The sequence below is a fragment of the Pezoporus flaviventris genome, unplaced genomic scaffold, assembly GCF_033815535.1.
Source record: "Pezoporus flaviventris isolate CSIRO_AGI_PZ_B2104156 unplaced genomic scaffold, CSIRO_AGI_Pfla_v1 ptg000057l, whole genome shotgun sequence".
Classification (NCBI taxonomy): Eukaryota; Metazoa; Chordata; class Aves; order Psittaciformes; family Psittacidae; genus Pezoporus; species Pezoporus flaviventris.
This window is the reverse complement of record NW_026892605.1, coordinates 5,243,476-5,267,585: the sequence shown is the minus strand read 5'-3', so window position 1 is coordinate 5,267,585 and position 24,110 is coordinate 5,243,476. Positions and strand designations below refer to the sequence as shown.

Genomic DNA, 24,110 nt, shown 5'->3' with positions numbered 1-24,110 from the left:
GCAGACCCAGCCCTGCATGCAGGCGGTTCAGGACATTGGTCGCTCGAGACTGACCCAGGAGATGACAGTCTTGTTTGGCAACATCCTGAATGACCAAGCAGCCTTTTTTTCAAGGAGAGCACTGCTTGCTCCATATGGAGAGAGGCCTAGAAAAGGTGGCCTAACCAAAGCTCATCTCCCCCTCCCTGGTTGGCTAGCTGTGGCCAACGGGCATCTTCTGTTGTGGTCGATTAAAGACAAAGAGACAAAAGCGTACACCTGCTTCCAAAGGTGTGTCCAGATTGACACTCGCATGATGGAACATCAGAACCATGCTTGATACTGTGAACAGTGGGCATTCCAAGCACCATTCTGCACTAATTGCCCATGAATTGTCACAACTTAACATCGATGTTGCTGCTCTCAGTGAAGTTCGCCTTCATGAGGAAGGTAGCCTTAAAGAACATGGTGCTGGCTGTACACTCTACTGGTCAGGGAAATCCAGAACTGAAAGTTATCTTTCTGGAGTTGATTGCATGATTAAAAACTCCATCATCTCTAAACTTGAAAATTTGCCGATAGGTCATTCTGATCGTATTATCTCCTTACGTCTTCCACTACACAATAAGCAACGTGTTGTTCTTTTCAGCATATATGCTCCAACTCTGCAAGCTGACCCTGCAGAAAAAGACAAATTCTACTCTGATCTGCGTTGCATCACTCAAAAGGTTTCTATAGATGGTAAGATCATAATCCTTGGTTACTTCAATGCCCGAGTAGGTAAGAACTTTGAAGCCTGGAAAGGGGTACTAGGCAAGCACGGTGTTGGTAGCTGCAGTGGTAACAGTCGCCTCTTGCTAGAGTTTTGTGCAGAGCAGCAGCTTACCATCACTAACACTGTTTTCCAGCAGAAAGACAGCCGGAAGACAACCTGGATGCATCTTCAATCTAAACATTGGCACCTTATTGATTACGTCTTAGTGCGCCAGAGAAATGTTCATGATGTCTGTCACACCCAAGTGATGCCTAGTGCAGAATGTCAAACAAACCACCACCTTGTGCGTTGCAAACTTAACTTCCGCTTCAAGCCCAAACCTAAGAGGGGCAGCATTCCGAGGAGGAGGCTCAATGTTAGTAATCTCCAAATAGCTGCAGTGAAGGACACCTTTCAGGCTAACCTCCAAATTAGGCTTGAAGACCATCTTACACATTCTTCTCCTGAAGTGCTTTGGCAACATATTAAAAATAGCATCCTGCAGTCCTCCGTAAAATCCTTTGGGTTCTCCTTAAAGAAAAACAAAGACTGGTTTGACGGTAACAATCAGGAGGTCCAGGAATTGCTGACAAAGAAGAGATCTGCCCATCAAGCACACCTTGCTCAGCCATTTTGCCATGTAAGAAAAGCAGCCTTTCTTCTTGCATGTAGTAAACTCCAACAGAAACTTCGAGACACCCAGAACATGTGGTGGCTCAACCTAGCAGAAAAGACTCAATTATGTGCAGATTTGGGTGACCACAGAGAATTCTATGAGGCTCTAAAAGCAGTGTATGGAGCCACATTTCAGGTTCAAAGCCCCTTACTTAGTGCAGATGGCCAAATGCTTCTTACAGATAAAATCTCCATCCTGAATCGTTGGTCTGAACATTTTCAAACAGTCTTTAGTGCTAGCCGTGTAGTCCAAGGTTCAGGAATCCAGCACATTTTACAACATCCGGTGAAAAATGAATTGGATATAGCCCCTACCATGGGAGAGACTCTTAAGGCTATACAGCAGGTGAAAACTGGCAAGGCAAATGGGGTCAATGGAATCCCACCCGAAATCTGGAAGCACAGAGGCCAAACACTTCATGCTAAATTTCATGAGCTACTTGTGCGCTGCTGGGAACAAGGTAAATTACCATCAGATTTTCATGATGCAATCATCATCACTCTGTATAAGAAAAGAGGTGTAAAGTCAGACTGCTCAAGCTACTGAGGTATAAATCTGCTCTCCATTGCTGGAAAAATCCTTGCAGGAATGCTATTGAACGGATTAGTACCCGCTATCGCAGAAGAACTTCTACCTCGAAGTCAGTGTCGTTTCAGAGCTAATAGAAGTACCACAGACATGGTATTTGTTCCCAGACAACTGCAGGAAAAGTGTAGAGAACAGAATAAGGGGCTCTGTGTAACTTTTGTTGACCTCACCAAAGCTTTTGACACTGTGAGCAGAAAAAGCCTGTGGCTGATCTTGGAACGATTAGGTTGTCCCCCCAGGTTCCTCAAAATGATTATTCTGTTACATGAGGATCAGCAAGAACAAGTCAGATAAGGTGATGCACTCTCTGAACCCTTCCCAGTAACCAATGGTGTGAAATAAGGTTGCGTTCTCGCATCAGCTTTATTCACAATCTTCTTCAGCATGATGCTCCAAAGGGCTACAGTAAACCTTGACGAACAAAACGGCATTTATATTCGATATCGTACTGATGGGAGCCTATTCAGTCTAAGGCGGCTGAAGGACCACACTAAGACCCCAAATCATCTTGTCCGTGAGCTGCTTTTTGCTAACGATGCCACCCTTGTTGCTCACACAGAAGCAGCTCTGCAGTGTTTAACATCTTGCTTTGTGGAGGTGGCTGAGGTTTTGGGGCTGGAAGTCAGCTTGAAGAAGACAGTAGTTCTCTACCAACCTGCACCACAAGATCATCACCATCCAGATGATTGAGGGAATGGAACATCTCCCTTATGAGGAGAGGCTGAGGGAGCTGGGTCTCTTTAGCTTGGAGAAGAGGAGACTGAGGGGTGACCTCATCAATGTTTACAAATATGTAAAGGGTGAGTGTCAGGATGATGGAGCTAGGTTTTTTTCAGTGATGTGCAGTGATAGGACAAGGGGCAGTGTGTGTAAACTGGAGCATAGGAGGTTCCATGTGAACATCAGGAAAAATTTCTTTACTGTGAGAGTGACAGAGCACTGGAACGGGTTGCCCAGGGGGGTTGTGGAGTCTCCTATGTTGGAGATATTCAAGGCCTGCCTGGACAAGTTCCTGTGTGATGTACTCTAGGTTACCCTGCTCTTGCAGGGGGTTGGACTAGATGATCTTTTGAGGTCCCTTCCAACCCCTGGAATTCTGTGATTCTGCAATTCCCAGATTACAATTGGTGAGTCAGAGCTTAAGTCAGTTCAGCAGTTCAGCTATCTGGGAAGCATTATTTCCTCGGATGCCACGATCGACAAAGAGACAACAGAATAGCAAAGGCATATAGAGCCTTCAGAAAACTCATAAAAGAGTCTGGTGCAATAAACACCTGAAGAAAAGTACAAAGATCAGTGTCTATAGAGCCATTGTACTGTCTACTCTTTTATATGGGTCTGAATCATGGGTTATCTACCGCCATCACCTATGACTCATCAAACACTTTCATCAGCACTGCCTCCCTGCAATTCTAAACATTCATTGGACTGACTATGTGTCAAGTGTTACTGTCCTTCAACAGGCAGGGGTCACCAGTATCGAGGCCATATTGCTGAAATTGCAGCTGCGCTGGGCAGGGCACGTCTCTAGGATGAAGGATCATCGCCTCCCTAAGATTGTGTTTTACGGTGAACTTGGCACCGGCTCCCGCAAGAGAAGTGCCCCAAAGAAGAGATATAAGGACTCCCTGAAACAATACCTTAGCCTTGGCCATATTGACTATCATCAGTGGTCCACCTTGGCTTCTAATTGGGAGACTTGAAGACACACCATACATAATGCCGTTATCTCCTTTGAGAACATACGCAAAGCTAGTCTCAAGGAGAAAAGACAAAGCGCAAAGAATTGCGCCCTGCCTATACCACCCAAGGAGACCTTTCACTGTGCTTTTTGCATCCGGATTTGCCTATCCCACATTGGCCTTTTTAGTCATCAGCGTGCTTGTAGTAAGCATGGGTAAAGCCCTTCCCAGATCTTCATTCGCAAAGTCAAGCCATGATGATTGTTCAAAGTAGCTGTCACCAAATTAATCTTCAGTGCACAGGTGACAACATACTCCTTTTTCATATTCCTTAGCAAAACACCCATACTTATCAAGAAGTATTACAATATTTAGACCTTCTCCATGGTCAGAATAATCCCTTGCAGCATTTCTCTTCACTCTGGACTGCAATATAGCATCTTAGAGTTGCAAAACTTTGCTTTGTTTCTGTTGAGTACTTTCTGGTACTGATGTGAGAAATACCTCCTTCTCCCCAAGTCGTTCCAGTACTTTACTGTTGGCCCTCCAAGGACAGGTTGTACCTAGAGCAAAAGCAGAGTTGGACTAGCAAGCAGCATGATGAAGAATTGACTTTGCTCTTGTCTCCACTTACTGCATCCAACTCTTCCTGTATATGTGATGTTTGATAATTTGTTAGTACTAGAATGTATCTTATTCAAAATATCATCCCTTGACAACAAATGTTGATTTTGCTGCACAGCTTGAAAGACTCAGAATTTCCTGGTACCAGAGAAACCCACCCGCCCTTATTAAAGTAAATTGCCCAACATTTGTTGAGCTTGATGAATTCAGGAGAAAAGCCTAGTTGATGGAGCATTCACTTTCGATATACAAATACGAGCTACAGTAAATAACATTCCAGGTCTTCATAACTGTTTCCCATTTTAAATGTTGCTAATTCCCCTGTTTATGTTTCCATTTCCATCTTTTATGCTGTAGCAATGATGAGTTGTGTATGCTTTGAGAGTGCATATACACTGTTGCATAAGGGTCATTTTGCCATTGATTTGCACATTGGAACATGTTACTCTTCTGTAAGTTTAAGTTTGAACTGGGTTTGATAGATATCCTACATTATGATAACTGATAATTCTACAGAAACCTTCTACGATTACCACAACCAGAAGTACTGCCTTTTGTTCAGGAAAAAAGAAATTATCCTCTTTTTTAATTTTCTGTTTAGTTAGCTTGATTTGGGATCATTCATATACTCATTGTCTCAACTAAGTGGCATAGTAATAAGAGACATTTCTGTACAACTTGCATACTGCTTCACCATTGCTCCCACAGAAGTACTAGGGCCTTGGTGACAGTAAGACTTTCCCCAAGATAATGATAACCTATTTTGTTACACCCTGGTTATAAACTTCCTTACTCTTCCACACTCAAGGCTAGCTCCCTCTGAAGTTAAATTTTACTAGAGGGACTTTAAGAAAAAAAGACTAAGGGAACTTGATCTCTACAGGAATTAGCCTTCTGACACCTCTAGATTATGGGGTGGTTTTTTGTCTTAAAGTCATAAAACTTCCAGTAAGCTACAGTTAAATACTGTGTTCTTTTTTAAAAAGAAAAAAAAACATAAAGAATATATAGCATTGAAACTATGCTAAATGGAAAACTGCAGTCTGGTGACCCACAAACAAATGTTAAGTTGAAGAGATGGCACATCTGCATTGCTGATTCTTTCCATAAACCGCACTATTGTCTTTGCTACTGTTTTGGCAAAGTTTCTTCTGGCTGAGCCAGCGTTCAGACCATAGCTAATCTGTGGTCATAACATAATGAGAGCAGAATGTGAAGAGATTTTACTCTTTTGCAGCACAGTTGTGGCAGCTGAACATTTACTTTCAGCCAAACTGAGGCGCAGGACTAGGAACCTTTCTACCTGTCCTGGTTTCAGTTGAGATAGACTTGATTTTCTTCCTAGTAGCTGGGTACAGCACAGTGCTGTGTTTTGCATTTATTATGAAAATAATGTTGAATAAAGCCAGGAGGGAGCACAACCAGGACAGCTGACACAAACTAGACAAAGAGATAGCACAGCACGTCAAGCTCAATATATAAACTGGGGGGGGAGCTGGCCAGGAACCACTGATGACTGCTTGGGTAGAAGCTGGACATCGGTCAGTGAGTGGTGAGCAATTGTATTGTGAGTCACCTGTTTTTCTTAGGGTTTATTCCTCTCACTCTTTTTCATTATTATTGTCATTATGTCTTAATTTAGTTCATTATTAAGCTGTACTTTTCTCAACCCACGGGTTTTACTGTTTTCCAGTTCTCCTCCCCATCCCACCAGGGTCGGGGGGCTGGGCGTGCAGGTGCATGGTGCTTAGTTGCCAGCTGGGCTTAAACCACAACAGTACCAGTCCTTCGTTGTAGTCACAGTGGAAACCACAGGTTTTCCCATGTGTTCTACTACTGAACCTGCATATTCTGCAAAGCTATTATCTTGATTAAAGTGAGTGGTCTTATTCATGACAATCTGACTGGAACTTATTGGATCAGGTAGGAAAAGAGCAGTTGTTTATCCATGTTTTGTTTTGCTTTTCTAGCCTATTTAAAATCTCAGTTTGACAGCCTTTACTTTCCGTACCGTGCTGCCTTTATGCCTAAATGCATTCAGCTGTGTGCTATTGTGTTCATTTATCACATTCTGGCACAGTTTGCCCAGGAAATGGAGCTCACACAGGGTCCTGTACAATTTTGGTAATTTACTTGCATGAGAAATAAGGAATTCAGGATATCTATCCCAAAAGTGCCAAGTGTTATATAAGTCAATATAACAAAAGCTTTCTCCAGTCAGTCACAAAAGCCTGATGTTTTGGAGGCTAGAAACTTGTCATAGATAATGGAAACAAGCCATCAGAAGATAATTTTTCTTACAAATGCAACTGCTCATAAATATATATGAATATATACTAAAAAAAAATAACCGTAAACCAAGAGTATTTGAATCCCAAGCAGACTGCTTCCTGCTCAAAAACTCTTGTGTCTGTTGAAGGAGTATTTGTGAGACAAAGAGAAGTCCTGTCATGAGGAAGTGGAAAAGAGAGTCAGACCTCAAGGATACATTCCTCTGAATTTAAAGTGTAAGAGAACAAGTCTTGATCTGTATTCTGTGTGCATTGCTAATCCTCCCCATTGTAACTGATGCCACTTCTGGCTGTGCTATGATTTATTTTCCTAGAAGAGTTTGTACATCTTGCAGTCCTTAATTTAACTTGAGTATGAAGCTGATGAATTCAACAGAATTCATTATTAAGAGATTGTAGAGTTTATGTCGTAAGATCCTGCTGAACCTCTCAAAATGAGAAGTTTTATTCTATTCAGTTCATTTCATCATATAAAAAAGTGACAGTGTAACCTTATTGATCCCTGGAGATGAGGACATGGTCTTCATGGGCTTTAGATATTTTATGTTCTAGCTATAATATGGTGCAGGCATCAAGAGAAATATTCTAATTTAGGAGGGCTTTCCAGTGTTTCATTTTCTCAAATACTTAACCTGTTTCAGTAAAAATAGCTATATTTGTTCTTGATGCATGTAGCTGAGGATAGAAACAGGAAAAGCTGTAACATGTACTTCTGTGCACACTATTTAGAGAAAAAGGGAGAGACTCCTCTTTTGTTGATTATAGCTATTATGCAGTTGAGGCAATTTTACTTATGTTTTCAAAGTAAAGGCATGAAATTTAGTTTATTTTCCTTTCTTTTGTTTTTAAACAATGATTTTGTTTTCAGTTAAACAGAAAAGAAAGTTTAAGTTTGAAAGCTGAACATATTTTAAAAGTTACAATACTGTTCTTGAATCTTTTATTCTGTTTTATTTTGGATGTATGACAGTTTGTAATTTCATGGTCATGTCCTGGTTTTAACAAAGATATCTACCACATGAAAAGTGTTTTATAAACGATGTAAAAACGTGTAAAAGCTTAAATCCAGGTCAGTCAAAAGCATTTTGGGATTTAGGCCAAAGCTGTTAAATACTGAATTCCATACCAAACAAAATCACGCGTAATTGTAAAAATTGTCACAATATTTTCTGAAAAAGAACTGTAATATTTTTTATTTGCTGCAACACTTCATTTCAAAATTTGTTTCGATTCCAAAAATTTATTTAAAGTTCAGTGAAGTGGAACGTGCTGACTAAGAAAGAGAAAAAAAAAAAAAGACTGTTTAAATCTTTCCAAGCATATATCAGTTATTTTAGGTTGGCAAGAAGAATTCTTAAGGCTTTGGGGTGGAGGTGAAGGGGTATAAGCTGCCACCCAACTCATGAAATCTGTTATTAACATGCATATGTTCAGGCCTTGTGAAATGTCCAAAGTGTGAAATGAGGCAGAAATATGGGATGAGCAAAACAGAAATTCCTAATATCCATATATTTTTGGATGCTTGGCAGCATATAATATAAAGCACATCATTTGAACCACTTAGCTCAAGAAATGCAGATTGCTCTGGTGTGGAGTGGCTGTGTCTGTCTGAGCTGTAAATAAAGGAGTAGACATGCAGGAAGGCTACAAAATCCTTATGTGTAGGAGAAAGCCTCTGGTGTGGGTATCTCCGCCTTAATACTTTTTCCAGCTCTTGAGTGTAAATGTTTTGAACCAAATATTATCAAAATATAACCAAATAGAGCCACAGAATGGTTTAAACCACAACAGGGTTGACACTTCTATGCGCGTGATCTCTATCTCATCTTCTATGCACGTGTTGCCAAATAGTATCAGTCACTTCACGGCCCTCCATCACTGCAGTTCTGACAAACAGAAATTGTGAATATAAAGTGACGTGCAGAACAGGCACATGCTTACAGCTTCCCTTGTCACTCTCAGAGCAAGGTTGTATCTACACAATGTCATATATACAAATCTGAACTCAGTTCAAGGTAGCTACTCTAATGAGTAGACACATTGCAAAACTGCTCAGCTGTGTAAATGCTAAACTCTGCAGTACTACAGTTAAATCAAATGCAGGGCTAATTCAGGTTTATCTGTACTGAACTAACCAGACACAGCATCACCAGCTGGTCGACAGAGGTGATTCTCCCGCTGTGTTCAGTGTTGGTGCATCCTCACCTGGAGCACTGTGGGCAGTGCTGGGCACCACCATTTAAGAAGGATGTGAAGGTCCTTGAATGTGTCCAGAGGAGGCCGCAGAGCTGGAGACGGGGCTGGAAGAAACATCTTGTGAGGAGTGGCTGGTGGCTCTGGGCTTGTCTAGTTTGGAGAGAAGGAGGCTGAGGGGTCACCCCCTTGATCTCTTGCAGCTTCCTGAGGAGGTGAAGTGGAGAGGGAGGTGCTGAGCTCTGCTCCCTGGTATCCAGTGACAGGATGCATGGGAGTGTTTCAAAGCTGTACAAGGAAGGTTCAGACCAGACATCAGGAAGCATTTCTTTACCAAGAGGATGGTCAAACTCCCTAGAGAGGTGGTTGATGCCCCAAGCCTGTCAGTGTTAAGAGGCCTATGGAAAATGCCCTCAACAAAGGCTTTAACCAGAAGCTGTCAGGCAGCTGGACAAGATGATCACTGCAGGTCCCTTTTGTTTAAAATAGTCTATGCTATTCCATTCAACTGCAGTGATGGGGTTGGCAGATACGCAGGCTGTGTGTCAGGTTGTGATACTAACACTTCTACACTGCACAATAAAGAGCTTGCCCCATCTTTCAAATATGGCTTCCTACAGGTACAGTCAACTACATATATGAATGTAAGAAGTCCTGACTCATTGTACATATAAAATTCGGAAAAAAAATGTTAATTATTCATAAAAAATGCTGAGTTTAATTTTAACAGCATGTTAGTCAGGCTTATGGATTTGTTTAATGTGTCTTTCTGTCCTCTGCCATTTTTCCTGACAGACCTTTCACAGTGGCCACAAATCAGCAAGTGCAGATCACCTGAACTGGAGACATTTTCATGTTATTGGACTGATGGCAGCTTTTATAACCTCACTGCTCCAGGAACAATACAACTGTTGTACATGAAAAGGTAATGATGTGGAAACAACAAAAGAGAGAAAAAGAGAGAGAAGTCATATATTTTGCTATGCCTGTTAGCTCATTGCTGTTAATTTTTTGCTATGACATGAGCCATACTTTTCTATTGGTATTGTGTTTTAAGTGCATATTTTTTAATGTCAAAATTTGCTGTTAAGTATGAAATTATTTGTGGCAACAAGCATTACTTGGAAGATAATTAAGAACATGATCTTGCTACACTTAGGTCCAGGTTGCAGAATCCAAAACTGAACACTGTATGGCTTCAGGGGAGCTTCAGTTTATTCCTTATCAGCCTAATGTAGAACTGTGAAATTTGTTGTATCTGTGCACAGATATGGAGTTTCGATACAAGCCCATTCCAAATTTTTATTAAAGCTTTTTAAAGCTCCTGTTGATCAGTTGCTAGATTAAAGTCTGTGTGTGTAGGTCCAGGGGAAAAGGGTGCTTTGAGACCGGGGATTGTCTTTCATTGAGCTCTGTTCAACTCTGATTCACATTCTGCTTAAGTTCTTGCAATTTTCAGGTTGTTACAATGATTAAACTGAAACAGGACATTGACATTACCAATAATGGCTATTTAGGAAAGCAGGCCTTTTTTTTACAGGAATAGCAGGGTGTAAGGTTTTGTTCCCTCTAATGGCCAGAGTTTCAGGCTGTTTTATCTACAGACACATACTACTGGTGATGATAAGTCTAAAGGCAGATGTAAGCCTAAAGGCAAGGATGGCCTTCTTTTCTGGGATCTCTGAGCGATAATAAGGATCCAAGTTAGAATCACCATTTAAATGTAAATGTTTAGCTGACTGTTGTCAGTGTATGTACTATGAGGATTCAGACTTTAAAAATTAACTCCATGATAAAGCAGTACCATGTACACTGAGCAGACCACATATTTCATCTTTGTACTAGAAATTAGGGTAGTGCAATGAAACATGTGAATAAAGAATCCACATTAAAAGTATTTACATTTCAATGTGTGAGCAACATTTAAGGCTCAGGACTGAAGTCTGCAACCTAACCCAGTCTCCTACTCAACACAAGCCGTAGTATCTAACCACTTACAGCCTTACCAAGTCCTGACTCTGCAGAGCATTCCCTTTAAAAAAGTGTTTGGTCTCATCAGCTAAGCACAGGATCGGTGCTTACTGGCAATTTATGTAGCATCTGCCTTTTTACTCCTTAAGCACCCACTCCACTACTGAAGGCTGCACTTGGCATAATTGATTTAGCTTAGTCCTCCTCCTGTACAGCTTCAATTGCTCTTGATAAGAAAAGGCATTTATAGTATATTTTAATAAACCAAGACTGACTTTTTAGAAGATTCCTGTTCACTCTGTATTTCAGCTGAGAGATAGTATCAAGGTAAAGAATAGCAATAGCGGATCTGTTTGCTACTAGATTTATTTTTCTATAGTGGCTTTAGAAATACTGAATAAATATCTGTCACTTTTCCTATAGACTTATTTCTAACAATTTGGTCATTCCCATTTTTCTCAGTCTGAGAGTTCATGCCACTGTTTATACCTTTGGTATCTACAAGATGCGCTTTCTGACTGTTTTTTGGAAGCAGCATCCAAAGCAGAGAAGTTCCACTTACAGCACATGAGAACCTAAACACATTTATGCAAGTTACTTACATAGTGGGTTGGTTTCATTGTAAACCATAATCAATATTGACATGTTTGTCTCATTTCCATGGAAGTTACGAGTTACCAACCATGTGTCTTGTGACATCTATAATTTGTATTTTGTAAGAGCTGTAAGTCCCGCTTTCACGTGTATTACATTTTTGTTGTCATTCTAGGAATGATGAAGACTGGAAAGAATGCCCTGATTATATCACTGCAGGAGAAAATAGCTGTTATTTCAACACATCCTACACCTCTATTTGGATACCATATTGTGTTAAGCTTGCCAATAAAGATGAAGTATTTGATGAAAAATGTTTCAGCGTTGATGAAATAGGTATAATTCCATTATGCATTTTACCTCTATATTTTTATATGGCAGTAGGTATGATGCTGTAAGCTTTTGTATTATTTCATTTAAATTTTCCGTTGCAGAAAGGTTAGTTTCCAAAAATATACATAGGAAGGGATTTGGGTTTGTAACAAATGTAAGGTGATCCACATCAGAAAATACTGCCCAAATCAGAAGAAAGCTAAAAGGATAAAAGCAAATATATGGTTTCTCTTTCTGAACACTAGTGATCTCTCAAGTGTGTGCATATGAGCTTGCCTTTGTTGTCACTGAGCCATTTCTAAAGGATGCTACATGGCCTTCTTCTGTTTGAGCAAGAGTAGCATGAAAATCTTGATTCTGCAAAGTTCTGGAACTAAACAGTTTGTTGCTGAATCAACACTAGTCTACAGAATCAGGATGTTTAGGATGTATAAGCTAGAATAAGCAATATGAATTGTAACTCGCTGGCACCTTACAAATGTTACTGCTTTTTCAGAGCAGTGGTGTACATATTTACAATTGATTTATTCCTGCACATGACTAGAATACCCACTGCTCTCTTCAGTTGAGCAAATTTAGATTAATTTTTCAGATGCAAGTGTTTCAATGTACATCTATATTAGTTACTAAATATTTAATTTATCTTACTGCGTTACTCCAATTGCTGTTTTTATTTCTAGTAAGAACCCTAACTTTAAATTTGATGAAGAATTGTTTATGTCTCAGTGTTTTATAAGCTGATATTAGGAAATGTGGCCTAACAGTCTTCTTTATTAGTCACTCAAGTGAGATTTATGCAGAGCAACTCTACCACCAATGGCAGGGTGCCTTCTTGTTATCGAATCCGTAGTGACTTGTCATTGACTCATAGCTTTAGATTTTAATCAGCAAATACATGCTTAGTATGCTTTTTTAGTCTTGCAATCATTTGTTTATAGTAAAAATGATCATTTCACACTGAAAACTGGCTGTTTTATTCCAAATACTCTGTTTAAACAGTACTACCTGATCCCCCTGTCCACCTTAACTGGACTCTGCTAAATACTAGTCAGACTGGGATCCATGGGGATATCCAGGTAAGATGGGATCCACCGCCAACTGCAGATGTTCAGAAAGGATGGATTACTCTGGAGTATGAACTGCAGTACAAAGAAGTTAATGAGACAAAATGGAAGGAGGTATGAAGCAAATATTTATTATGCAGTAGTCATAGTACAGTGAAGGCTCATTCTTTCCCTAACACTTCTGTACTACTATGAAAAGTCAGAAGCTTTGTAATTGCTAATTAGATGATAACCTTAAGTCTTACACAATAGACCCATGTTCCTCTGAAGTTTTCTAGCAAAAATTATAACTTCATGTGTCAAGATAGTTGGCATACAGGATAGTAACAACAAACCCCAAAATCCCTGTGTTGGATTAGAAAATTTAGTAGCAATATTCAGATATCTGCAAGTTTTTTGATAAATTGTTTTTTCTCAATCTCAGTTGTTTGAAACTGTGCTTGGTAATTTTAGTAGTTGGAACAGGAATATTTTGCATGGAAAATGTCACCTTGTCAGTCCAGATTCTTTGAGATACCTGTAGAGTTCTAGTATTTATAATAATCATTTAGGTTGATTAAAAAAAAAAGTCTTTGTTTTATAATTTAAAATTTAATACAATAATCAAATAAAAATAAAGCAATGTGGATAAGATATACAGATTTCATACCAGATAGCAATGGGAAATTTCTGACTATATGGATAGTCAATGAAAATATTAAACATACATACCTCAAATCTTTTCAGTTTTCTTTTTGAAAATCTCTTAGCTTTTTATATAGTCAGTTTTTCTATGTGGGGAAGAAATTGCCCTCAGCAATTTCAGACCAAGTGCTAGAGTGTCATGGCATATTTGTACATGGGTAATTCTTCCTGAATACCAGTTCAATGCAGTAAGAACATCATTTCAGAACGGAACACTTCCGTTGCTTTTTTAGCAATATGAGCTAACTGACAGAAAGCAGGCAGATAATACTGTTACGAATTTGTCATAATCTACAAAAGGTAAATTTACCAGTTGAAACATAAACTGGTTTGCTTGCATTCATCTGTGAAAGACGTTGGACGTCTGTTTATTTCTGATCCATCTTGATGTTAGCAGTTTCTGTGCTAACTATTCTTTCTTAGCAAGTCTACAGCCAAATCACCTATAATGTCTATAACCTTTTCCTAGTACTTGTCTGAATTTCTCTATATACTGGTTTAAGCTTCACTTACTTTATCGCTTCTGTATTTTAAACCCTATAAAATGAGTTAAGTTTAGGCAGTAAATCAATACTCCTTAAGAACTTAAAAATCTGCAGAATATTTACAGGATTTACAAAAGCAAGTGGCAATATGGAATACCTCTTTAAAAATGCACATTTTTTACTTTTTTATAAGGCTTTAGGTATCAGTTGCATAAATACCCTAATAAAGCTTTGTTCTTGCTCCTGTACCATCAATAATTGCAGCATGCCTTGAGAATAGCTCTTCTCAGGAGAGCAAAGGTTTGAAGTTCAGTGTTTTTCTTTCAGAAAACAAATAATAATTGATGAGTACTGTACTTGCCTCAAGAAAAATAGTACTGTAGATTATGTTTTACTGCAGCTGTATATATTGTATGTTATTGTGCCTTTCAGTTTAAAAGCATAGACATGGCTTAATTCCCTTAGACACTGTCAGAGCACAGAAGAAACTTCTGAACAAAAACTTGGCCTGGCATAAAACAATAGCAGAACTCACCTCTGCATTTTTTGCTACAAATATCTTCTGTAATTAGCGTTGAAACAGCAAAGAGATGTCCGGTTATACTCTTATTACTAGTTTTTTACAGAAATTATAATCTTTGACTGCTTAAAGACACCATAATGCTTTGTACATATAACTGATAAAAAATTACAGTACTTAAAATTGTACTAAGCCTCATCATTACCAAGAGTCCACTGCAGTCCTTCTAGATGTTTTGGAATGTCCCTGTTTGATTTTTCATTTATAGCATTCATTTCTTTCAGTCCATTTACTAACTGAAAATAACTTACGAATTGAAAGTAAAGTATTAGTAAGATATAGTGATAAGATCTACCTACCCAGGGTACCTCTGAACCTTTCTAGTAATGCCCATCTCCCAGTTTTCCACATTTTTCTGTTAAAACTGGTGAAAGCCATTGCCTATGGCTGTTGTGTTGCCTGTCATGCCTGGGTCAGCCTCTGCCTCTCATGCTCCCATCCCAGTGGGCACTGTCAGGATCCTAGGGGCTCCAGCTGACTAGTGACAAACAGTTGTTCTGCACCCTCTTGCAGGGCTAGTCTCACACAGGCAGTGCAGGCACACAGCTCAGTGTGGCAGCAGGTGTGTCACACGTTTCTTCAGTATGGCGATCACAAGCCATGTATGCTGACTGAACAGCCTGCATCAAGTCCAGCAACCCAGCAGTCTGGTTCCAAGCTCCCCTTCACATACTTTAAATGAATTTGCTATTTGCTGTCGTGCATTTTTATTAGTTCTTTTAGCATGTCTCTCTCATACAGCTTTTAGTTGATTTAATCCATATGATAGATGCCATTAATCTATTCAGTTCATTGGGAACCTTCCCCAGTTTGTGCAGCTTGTTCCATCCAGGTGTCTTACGTGAAGTTTTGCTAGTTCATTGATGGTCTAAGGACATCCTGCCCATTAATCAGTCATCCGCTGTTTAGCAACACTTGCGATTTCAGATATGCAGCTATAATAGTTTTACCTCGTATTCTTCAGGGCTCTAAATTAGCTTGCACACTGCTTTTTCAAAGTGCTGCCATTATTTGGGGTACATAAAATTTTGTATTGTCCAGCATCCCTAAGAATCCCCACTAATTGTATTAGGGAAAAAAAAAATGAAAAAGGAGAAAAAGAAAGAAACAAAATAAACACAAAAAACTACCTGTAAAACTTTAGGTTTTGTACCATTTCTTTGTGGCTTCATAGCACAAAATATGAAACATTTTTAATTCTTAGCCTATGACAAGTTTCGCCAGTATCATCCTTGATTCAGAAGTAAAAGTAGAATGTAACATCTGCCACGTGCATTTCTATTTTGAGCACATTTTCTTTATTTTTACACACATTTGCTTGGCTATTGGAGCTAAAATATCTGTTATCAGAGGAGTAATAGAAGAAGAGAGGTTTCACAAAATAAGACCTCTAATGTAACTTCCTGTATAATTTGATATTTGGCAGTGTCTATGTTGCACTTAATACGTAATATAGAAGTCTTAAAACAGACAACTGCATGCCAGAAACTCTCACAGAGTTTCCATTATCACATTTTATTTATATATTTTATTTTATATATGGGAGCTATGCAGTATTCCCAAATGAACACATTTGTAAGATGCAGTACATCTGATTAGAAGGCCTTTCAGTCATTCTTCTTAAAATCACTTACTTAAGTAGTTGAAACTGCACTAGTTTTATACTCCTGTGTTATTTTAACAGTGATCTTGGCATTGTGAAGTCAGTAGTGTTGTATTACAACAGTAAAAGGGATTTACATCTTGGTAAATTGGAGAGATTCACACCAACTACTTAGGGCAAGTAACTAAGTGGGGGCTGTTGTCTTTCTTCAGTATTTACAGAGACCTTGGATTTTCCACTCATGGTCCCCTGAATCAAAGCAAACTCTGATGGCTAGTAAGTCAAAAGTAAAGGGTGTGAATTTTCTCTGAACTCTTCTTGTAATATACATACAGTTCAAAGTAGCAAAAACACCCTCAAATGTTTATTTATGAGGTCAAGAAGCAGTGAAAAATTGCCAGTACAACTCAAACAAATAAAGCTTCTCTAATATAAAACTCAAAACTTCTTTTTTTACAGTTGGAACCCAGGCTCTCAACAATGGTTCCACTGTACTCTTTGAAGATTGGAAGAGATTATGAGATACGAGTCCGATCAAGACAACGCACCTCTGAAAAATTTGGGGAGTTCAGTGAAATCCTTTTTGTATCTTTTTCTCAAACAGGCCTTGAACTTGTACAGTGTGCTGAAGGTAAATAAGTGAAGTGCTGCAGACTGTTCTTATAACGGCACTGTCCTTTTGTCTTTCTGGTGGTGTTGCTTTTCTTCTTACTGTTGATGTCATATGCTTGAATAGGTTGATAATTCAGCCTATTACGTGAAAATCATTTGGTGAGATGGAGAATGTCCAAGTTCAGAAGTAAACTGAGGAAGACTGTGTCACAGCTCATCAGAGAGCAAAAATAAAGATGGCTTAAGTATCAGAAATAATAACTGCTGTTGCACATCTTGTAGAGCCTAAAATGCAGCTAAATCTCATACTTCATTTAAAATAAGTACTCTGATAATGAAGAGAACGGTCACTTCTAATTAAGTGCTGTACTGCTAAGTTTGTTACCAGAATGTTGTGCTTTTCTGATCTGACCAATGCTATCAAAGACAGTGGTTTTCTGATTCTTGTTTCTGTCTTGTACTTGTTTTTAAAGTGCTCTTCAACACAGAAGAAGCAGCCATTGAGCACCACATTTTTTTTTCTTTTAAAAGAGTGAGACAGTGCCTTTCCTAAAGCATTCTCAGGTCTGAGTAACTAAATTAATTCATTAAAATATGAGCTCTTCAGCAAACTCTTTTAACAAGCTGATTCATTTCATTTTCCAGGGTATTAGTCAAGGTGTGAAATAAAACCACTCGTAAGCCTTATCTTTACAAATCTCTTTAGATTCCCCTTTTTAACTCTTATTACTAGTTACCATTCCTAATTTATGTGAACAGCTAATGTTCTGGACATGTGGTATTATTCTATTAACCCCAGTTGTCACGGTTTTCATGTGAACAAAATTAAAATACTATGAAAATCTAAGACCATCGTACAAGCACGGTTTTCTTCAGTTTCTACAACTCAGATTCTGCAAGTTGATCATATCCATCTCACACAGCAGCAGGGATCTAATTTGGTTGAGAATTTACTCTTGCTTGGTTTGTATATCACCTCTAGGGACACATAATTAAAGTTTAAATTTTCTGTGTATTAAAAATTTAAGGTAGTTAAATGCAATATTCTAACCTTTTGAAGCAGCTGGCTGTTCACAGGTCTCACATGGCAAGGTGTTAACAGTTCTCCATTAAAATAGGGACCTGTCTAATACAGAGAAATGCAAACAGGATTTTACTCATGCCTGAAAACATGTCCAGTCGAAATCTAAGCTGGGAGCACAGATGTAAAACTGGTACCTAAATTTTATTTAAGTTTTTTCCAAAAAAATTACATATTTTAATGTTCATGTCTACAGTTCTAAAGCTTTCTGTCCAGTATTCTTTGGCCCCAAAACCAAATGAAATGTTAATGGAAAATTTAAAATTGGAAACAAATGAGAAGAATCTAAGACTACAGCCAGAATAAATTTCTCTATACATTGTATTCTACAGTGTCAGCTTAAGTAACTTGGAATTGCCAGTATTTAAAAGATAAAAAAATTTAGCAGCATTGATCTTCATACCTACCAAACTGGAATTCTCAATGACTTAAATTCTTTGTAACCACCTGCAAGGTAAATAAAAAGGAAAAATCTGTATTTTTTTACTTGGTAGTTCATAACATAATTCATGTTCAGCCTTTATAAGGAGGAGTAATATGCTTTTTGACATAACCATATTTTAGAGATTTTAGTTTCTGTGAGAAAATAATAGTTTGCCTATGATTTAGTATGCTATTAATAATGTTCTCTCAGCTTGGGCGAGCAAGCGCTAACATAGTCTGCAGCATTATATGCCAACAGGATTACAGGATTGCATGTTCCAAGCAGGCAGAGTGTTCTTCCTGGCTGGTTTTGCTACATATATTGTTTGTACTAAGATCTTGTTTATATTTAAAAACTCATTCTGGTTTTGCAGAGAGTTTGAGTGGACTCTCAAGTGCAGTATGGAAACTGTTAAGATCAAAAGGGTATTTTTATTTCTTCTTAAAACAGAATTTTCACAGTTAAGTGACAAAAAGTTTTCCTATCAGTTTTTACCATTCTGGAATCCTCAAGTGGTGAAAGAGGAGGTTGAGATTAAAGGTGCAAGAGAGATGCAAATTCCCGCTAACATGATTTTGTTGTTTCAGAAATTGAGTTTCCATGGTTCTTGGTTGTTATCTTTGGAACATGTGGGCTGGCCATAACAGTGATCTTGATCCTGCTGTCTAAACAACCAAGGTAGAGAGGTTTTATTTGTCAGAATTTATGTACTTGTAGCCTGAAAAATAGGGGGCTTCAGTTGTTTCAAATCGGGGGGACTAGAAGCTATTTTGAGCATTGTAGTCCACTCTCCTAAACTACATGGATGCTGGTATATATACGTTCTGGGCCTTCAGTGGTAGGAATCTGATTACATTGACTTCTCCTTTCCGGGTTACAGAACATTTTCTTCTACAGCATTTATGTAGTTAATTTACTTAGGCTTTGAAGGGGGTTGGTTTTTTAGCCCATTCAAGTTTTGTAAATACCATTTTTACCCACATACTGTTCAAAAGTTTCACACAAACATATGTCTATATATTTCTTTTTGTTCCTAGACTATTCCACTAATCTCTGTCTCTTCACTGAGCACAGGAGAAGAGCTTGAGGCATAGGGGAATATTTGGTCTCTGTGGACAGACTGCAGCTTCTACAAAATCAAAGGAATAAAATAAAGCACAGGATTGTGTCGTTTATGAAAATTACGAAATTGTATCGTTTATAAAAATGAAATAATGTTGAATTTTCCTTTAGGAACTACTGTTTTTCAGTTTACAAAAGAAGCAGAGGTAAAATGGAGGAGATAGGCATGACCTGCTAGTGTTGGATTATTATTTAATGGAAAATCATCCTTCCATTTGGGCTTTTTTTTTTTCCCCCTCAGAGAATTAAAAATTCACTTCATGAAGAGTTAGGACAATATGTATTTTCACAGTGCACAAATGCGTAAGCAAGTTACTAGTCCTTGCTCCCCAAGGATAAAACCCTATCATTCTTTTATATTACTTGTTATGCTAATAATTCAGAAAACAGAAATGTCATATAGATGGCAAAATACTAGCTTAAAGTTTTGCAGTTGTGTTTCTGTTTATTATTTCTAAGGTAATTAACTCTCCCAACTCTATTTTTCTGACCCCTTGTTTAAATTTATTTGGTTTATGCAAGACAGTATACTGTGTCCCTGAAAAAATAATTGGCAAAGTCAGTCTGCACAGTGAGTATCAGGTTCCCTTCAAAATTAAGTGCAAACGGACACTATTGACGGAACTATAGGAGTTTGCAGTCTTCCTATGAAGCATTAAAATATCAAAGACTGGACTACAAAACGGGTTCCCACATAAATGTATGTGTTTTCAAGAAGGAAGGTTGCAGAAAACATGGTTTCTTATTTGCAGTGAGATAAAACATTCTTTTCCTTACAACTATTTGAAATTGAATCTGCAAACATGTCAGTTTTGAAGAAATTCAGTGTAAATGCAGTGTAAAGCTCTCTTTAACTTTCTCAAAAAGGACCTCTGTCAATTAAAAGCTGCCATTTATTTTTTACAGGTTAAAAATGCTTATTTTTCCTCCTGTGCCAGTTCCAAAGATTAAAGGGATTGACCCAGACCTCTTGAAGGTAATATTGTACTCTGAAATCTACAATGGAGATCATTGTAGTAGCAGCAGGTGACAATTGTTACCTCAGGCAGAACAATTCTGTAGGAAAAAGTTATGACATGGGGGGAGTTGCCACTGAACTTGTTTTCGTTAAATAATAAAAAAAAACCTTGCAGTTATTACATCAGCTACAGTTACCTTTCCTTAAGTTATCATCATAAAAAGCATGAGCATTTTCACTATTTCCTGTATAATACTTATTTTTTCTTGCTTTGTAGAAAGGAAAGCTAGATGAAGTGAACTCCATATTAGCCAGCCATGACAACTACAAGACACAGCTTTACAATGATGACTTGTGGGTTGAGTTTATTGAGTTGGACATAGAAGACCCTGATGAAAAGAACAGAGCCTCTGATACCGACAGGCTCCTGAGTGAAGATCATCTGAAATCACACAGTTGCTTGGGAGCAAAGGATGACGATTCCGGACGGGCCAGTTGTTGTGAACCAGATATTCCAGAGACAGACTTCAGTGCAAGCGACACATGTGATGGCATCTCTGATACTGATCAGTTCAAAAAGCTAACTGAAAAAGATGATCTCTTGTGCCTTGATAGAAAAGATGAGTTATTTGCAAGCCTTGCTGACACAGATGCCGGACATCTGCATATGCGTGCCCAGTCCGAAAATAGTCAGCCATGGTCACCTTTTGCAGACAGCATTGATTCAGCTAGTCCATCGGTCCATACCCAGCTAAGTAACCAGAATTCACTGACAAGTACTGACTTTTACGCGCAAGTGAGTGATATTACTCCAGCAGGCAGAGTTGTACTTTCACCAGGCCAGAAATACAAGATGGGGAGAGCACAGTGTGAAGGCTGCACAGAACAAAACTTCACCATGGACAATACATACTTCTGTGAGGCAGATGTGAAAAGGTGTATTGCTGTGACTTCCCAGGAAGAGGATGAGCCACATGTTCAGGAGCAAAGCTATAATGAGGATGCTTACTTCACCACAGAGAGCCTTACCACTACTGGTATCAGTCATGGAGCTTCAGCAGCAGAAAACCCAAGTTCAGAGCTGCCTGTCCCAGACTATACATCTATTCATATCGTTCACTCTCCACAAGGCCTTGTGCTCAATGCAACCGCACTGCCTGTGCCAGAAAAGGAATTCAACATGTCTTGTGGCTATGTGAGCACAGACCAGCTGAACAAAATCATGCCATAACTCTTCTTCAACTAGATGTGCGCAGTATTTCACAGCAGAGAGTCAGCTCAGGCTTCTGTGCTGAAATCAAAATGAAGTCTAAAAGTTTCTCATGGTTCTTGTAATTTTACCTGAAATGTTGCAACATAAAATAGTCATCAAAATATTCCTATTGTGCTCTGTAAATATCATCTGTGAATTTGTCTTGAGACTGTTCTACTAGCAGTGACTGTCTTGTTCTTGTGGGTGTTGATTTTTGTGATACTAAACATTGCAATCACTACATTTGATGTACAGTAAAACATGCATTTTGATAAAGCTAAAATTCAGGTGGTTCAAAGTCTAAGAACTTAGTAAAAACCATGCTGTTGGCAGAGATCTTTATATCAGTAATTGGGAACTGAACATATAGGTGAAAAACACAAAAGTAGCTTGAATAAATAACACATCTATTTTGATTTATATAAATTAATAAAATATATTTTAATATTTTAGTCATAAACCAAGTGCTTTCTATAACACTACACACTGTAATCCAATTATGATAGCCCATCTAAGGAATGCAGTTGCTGCAATCTTAAGGAGTTTTCTGTTTTATAGAAGTTTTCTTGGCAGCAAAAAAAAAAAAAGAAAAAAAAAGATTTTTACAGAGCTATTTTATACCTCCAAAGAAATCTGTAGAGAAATTTTGAAATATTGTAGAAACAAAGTAACTGATTCTTTACTTTCTTATAACTAAAATGGAAATACACATTCAATTTAAAGTTTTGTAGAAAACTTTAAAATACACAAAACGTGGGCAGATTATTCTGTTCTTCATCAGATTCTGATTAATGCTACTAATATACCTTTTTATAAGCAAAATCTTGTTGACCACAGCATTAAAGAGTGTGCATCTGTATTTTCACTGAAAATTTTTGAGAATACATGAATAAGCTCCAGTAATTTAGCAGCATAACCTCTTCACATTTGAGCAACTTGTGAACCCCTACTACAGCCAAAGGTATTGCTACACTTACTAGTTTGTGCCACATAAAGACTTGATTAAAAAAATAAAACAAGGACTTCAGGACTTAGCCAGCAGTTCATTTTTAAAGATACAGCAGGATTAAAATACTTCAGTGGAACAAGGGGATTGAATACAGTATTGTTCAAAAATGTTTCTTTTTGCAGCCTAACTGCATCTCCTCTGACAGCGTTAGGCAGACTTGCAGAAGGACAGGAGAGAAAACTGAAACTCAGTGGGAAAACTCCCTTTGTTCTTGTGTTTATAAAGAACTTAATGGAGCTTTGCAATGAGCTATTACTGCTTCAGAAGTTGCCTTCCTAGGCCGTGTCTTCATCATAGCAGGGTTCTTTTTAGACAGTAAATAAGGATGTTAATTTCCTTTCCCTAACCCTAACAGAAGTGTATGAAGTGCAGCATATGCAGGTCTTGCTCATGATGTCTCCCACTGAACTCACTCATGCTCTCTTTGTGACCAACCGCTACAGGACTGGGCCCAACCATTGGGTGGGGTTTTTAAGTTTAGCACGAACTTTATGGTAAATGTGCATTAGTCTGCTAATTTGCTGCTATATTTTTCTAACAGCTGCATTATTTAGTTTCATATAAAATTTCATAGATGATAGACACTAATGCAAGTAATGCCTATGTGTGTGTTTGGAAGAAGTTTCTTACTCTGTTTCTATTACCAAAAATAGTTAAATACCTCAGTCAAACTCAGAATGTCATTTTGGTACTTTACTGGTCACACAAGCCATTATACGCCGGTCAGAAGATGTATCTTTCGGTTTCTATTTAACTTCCCTTATGTCAGTGTTTTGTTTGTTTTTCTCAAAGTTTAATAAATGTATTGTCTTTGATCTGTCCTGACACAGTGTGTTTTATTGCACATAAATTGTTTGTTTCTTTTTCTTATGGAAAATATGTATTTTACTAGGAGACATCAAGTATTTCTCATTGAATAAAGTAAAATGCAGCTGTTCTTGGAATAGAAGCAATGCCTAATGAGATCAGTGTTTTCACTGATTGATATGTATACTGTTAAAAATAGAAACACGACCTAAATTGTAGATGGAGATAGGACATGGTGTACCCAGAACTGGCCAAGGCATGTGTTACTAACTTAGCAGACCAGTTTACCTTTGGCTAGAACAGCCTGAGGTTGCAAATAAATACGCCACAATAGTTCAAGATCTACACGTACAGTTCAATCCACAAATCAGATACTCTCACAAAACTTGGTAGTTTTCTTTCATTGAGCATGAGCATCTTACTTCCATTCAGACACCAAATATATGCATTAATTAAGGCATCTTGATGGAAATGTGACCTTAACTGTTGGACAGGAGAAGTCAGAGAGGGGTACTGGTGTTCTTTCATGGTTTATACTCTCTGTAGAAACAACTTTGTAGAACTCAGTGCAAATGAGCAATTACTATGAATACATATGCTTGCTTATACCTGCTACTTGCAGAATTAAGCTTCAGAAGGCTTATGCCTTTAATAAGGCTCTAAAAATACCTGAGCTCAAGTGGGAGTTGGAGGATTCACAGTTGGACTTAAAGAAATGGCAGGAACATCAACGCTATGTGGAGA

The 24,110-nt window shown here is 38.2% G+C and overlaps 1 protein-coding gene across 6 annotated transcripts in view; it reads left to right on the top strand.

Moving 5' to 3' along the window:
- GHR (growth hormone receptor) overlaps window positions 1-23,384 on the top strand; it is a 133,235-nt gene extending 109,851 nt beyond the window's left edge. For all 6 annotated transcript variants that reach the window (XM_061469455.1, XM_061469458.1, XM_061469457.1 and 3 more), the window contains 7 exons: window positions 9,583-9,712; window positions 11,528-11,688; window positions 12,685-12,863; window positions 16,561-16,732; window positions 18,806-18,896; window positions 20,247-20,316; window positions 20,576-23,384. In XM_061469455.1, coding sequence (XP_061325439.1) covers window positions 9,583-9,712; window positions 11,528-11,688; window positions 12,685-12,863; window positions 16,561-16,732; window positions 18,806-18,896; window positions 20,247-20,316; window positions 20,576-21,529 — 1,757 coding nt within the window. In that variant the 3' untranslated portion in view covers window positions 21,530-23,384. The remainder of the gene's footprint in view (window positions 1-9,582; window positions 9,713-11,527; window positions 11,689-12,684; window positions 12,864-16,560; window positions 16,733-18,805; window positions 18,897-20,246; window positions 20,317-20,575) is intronic.
- Window positions 23,385-24,110: the final 726 nt, after the last annotated feature.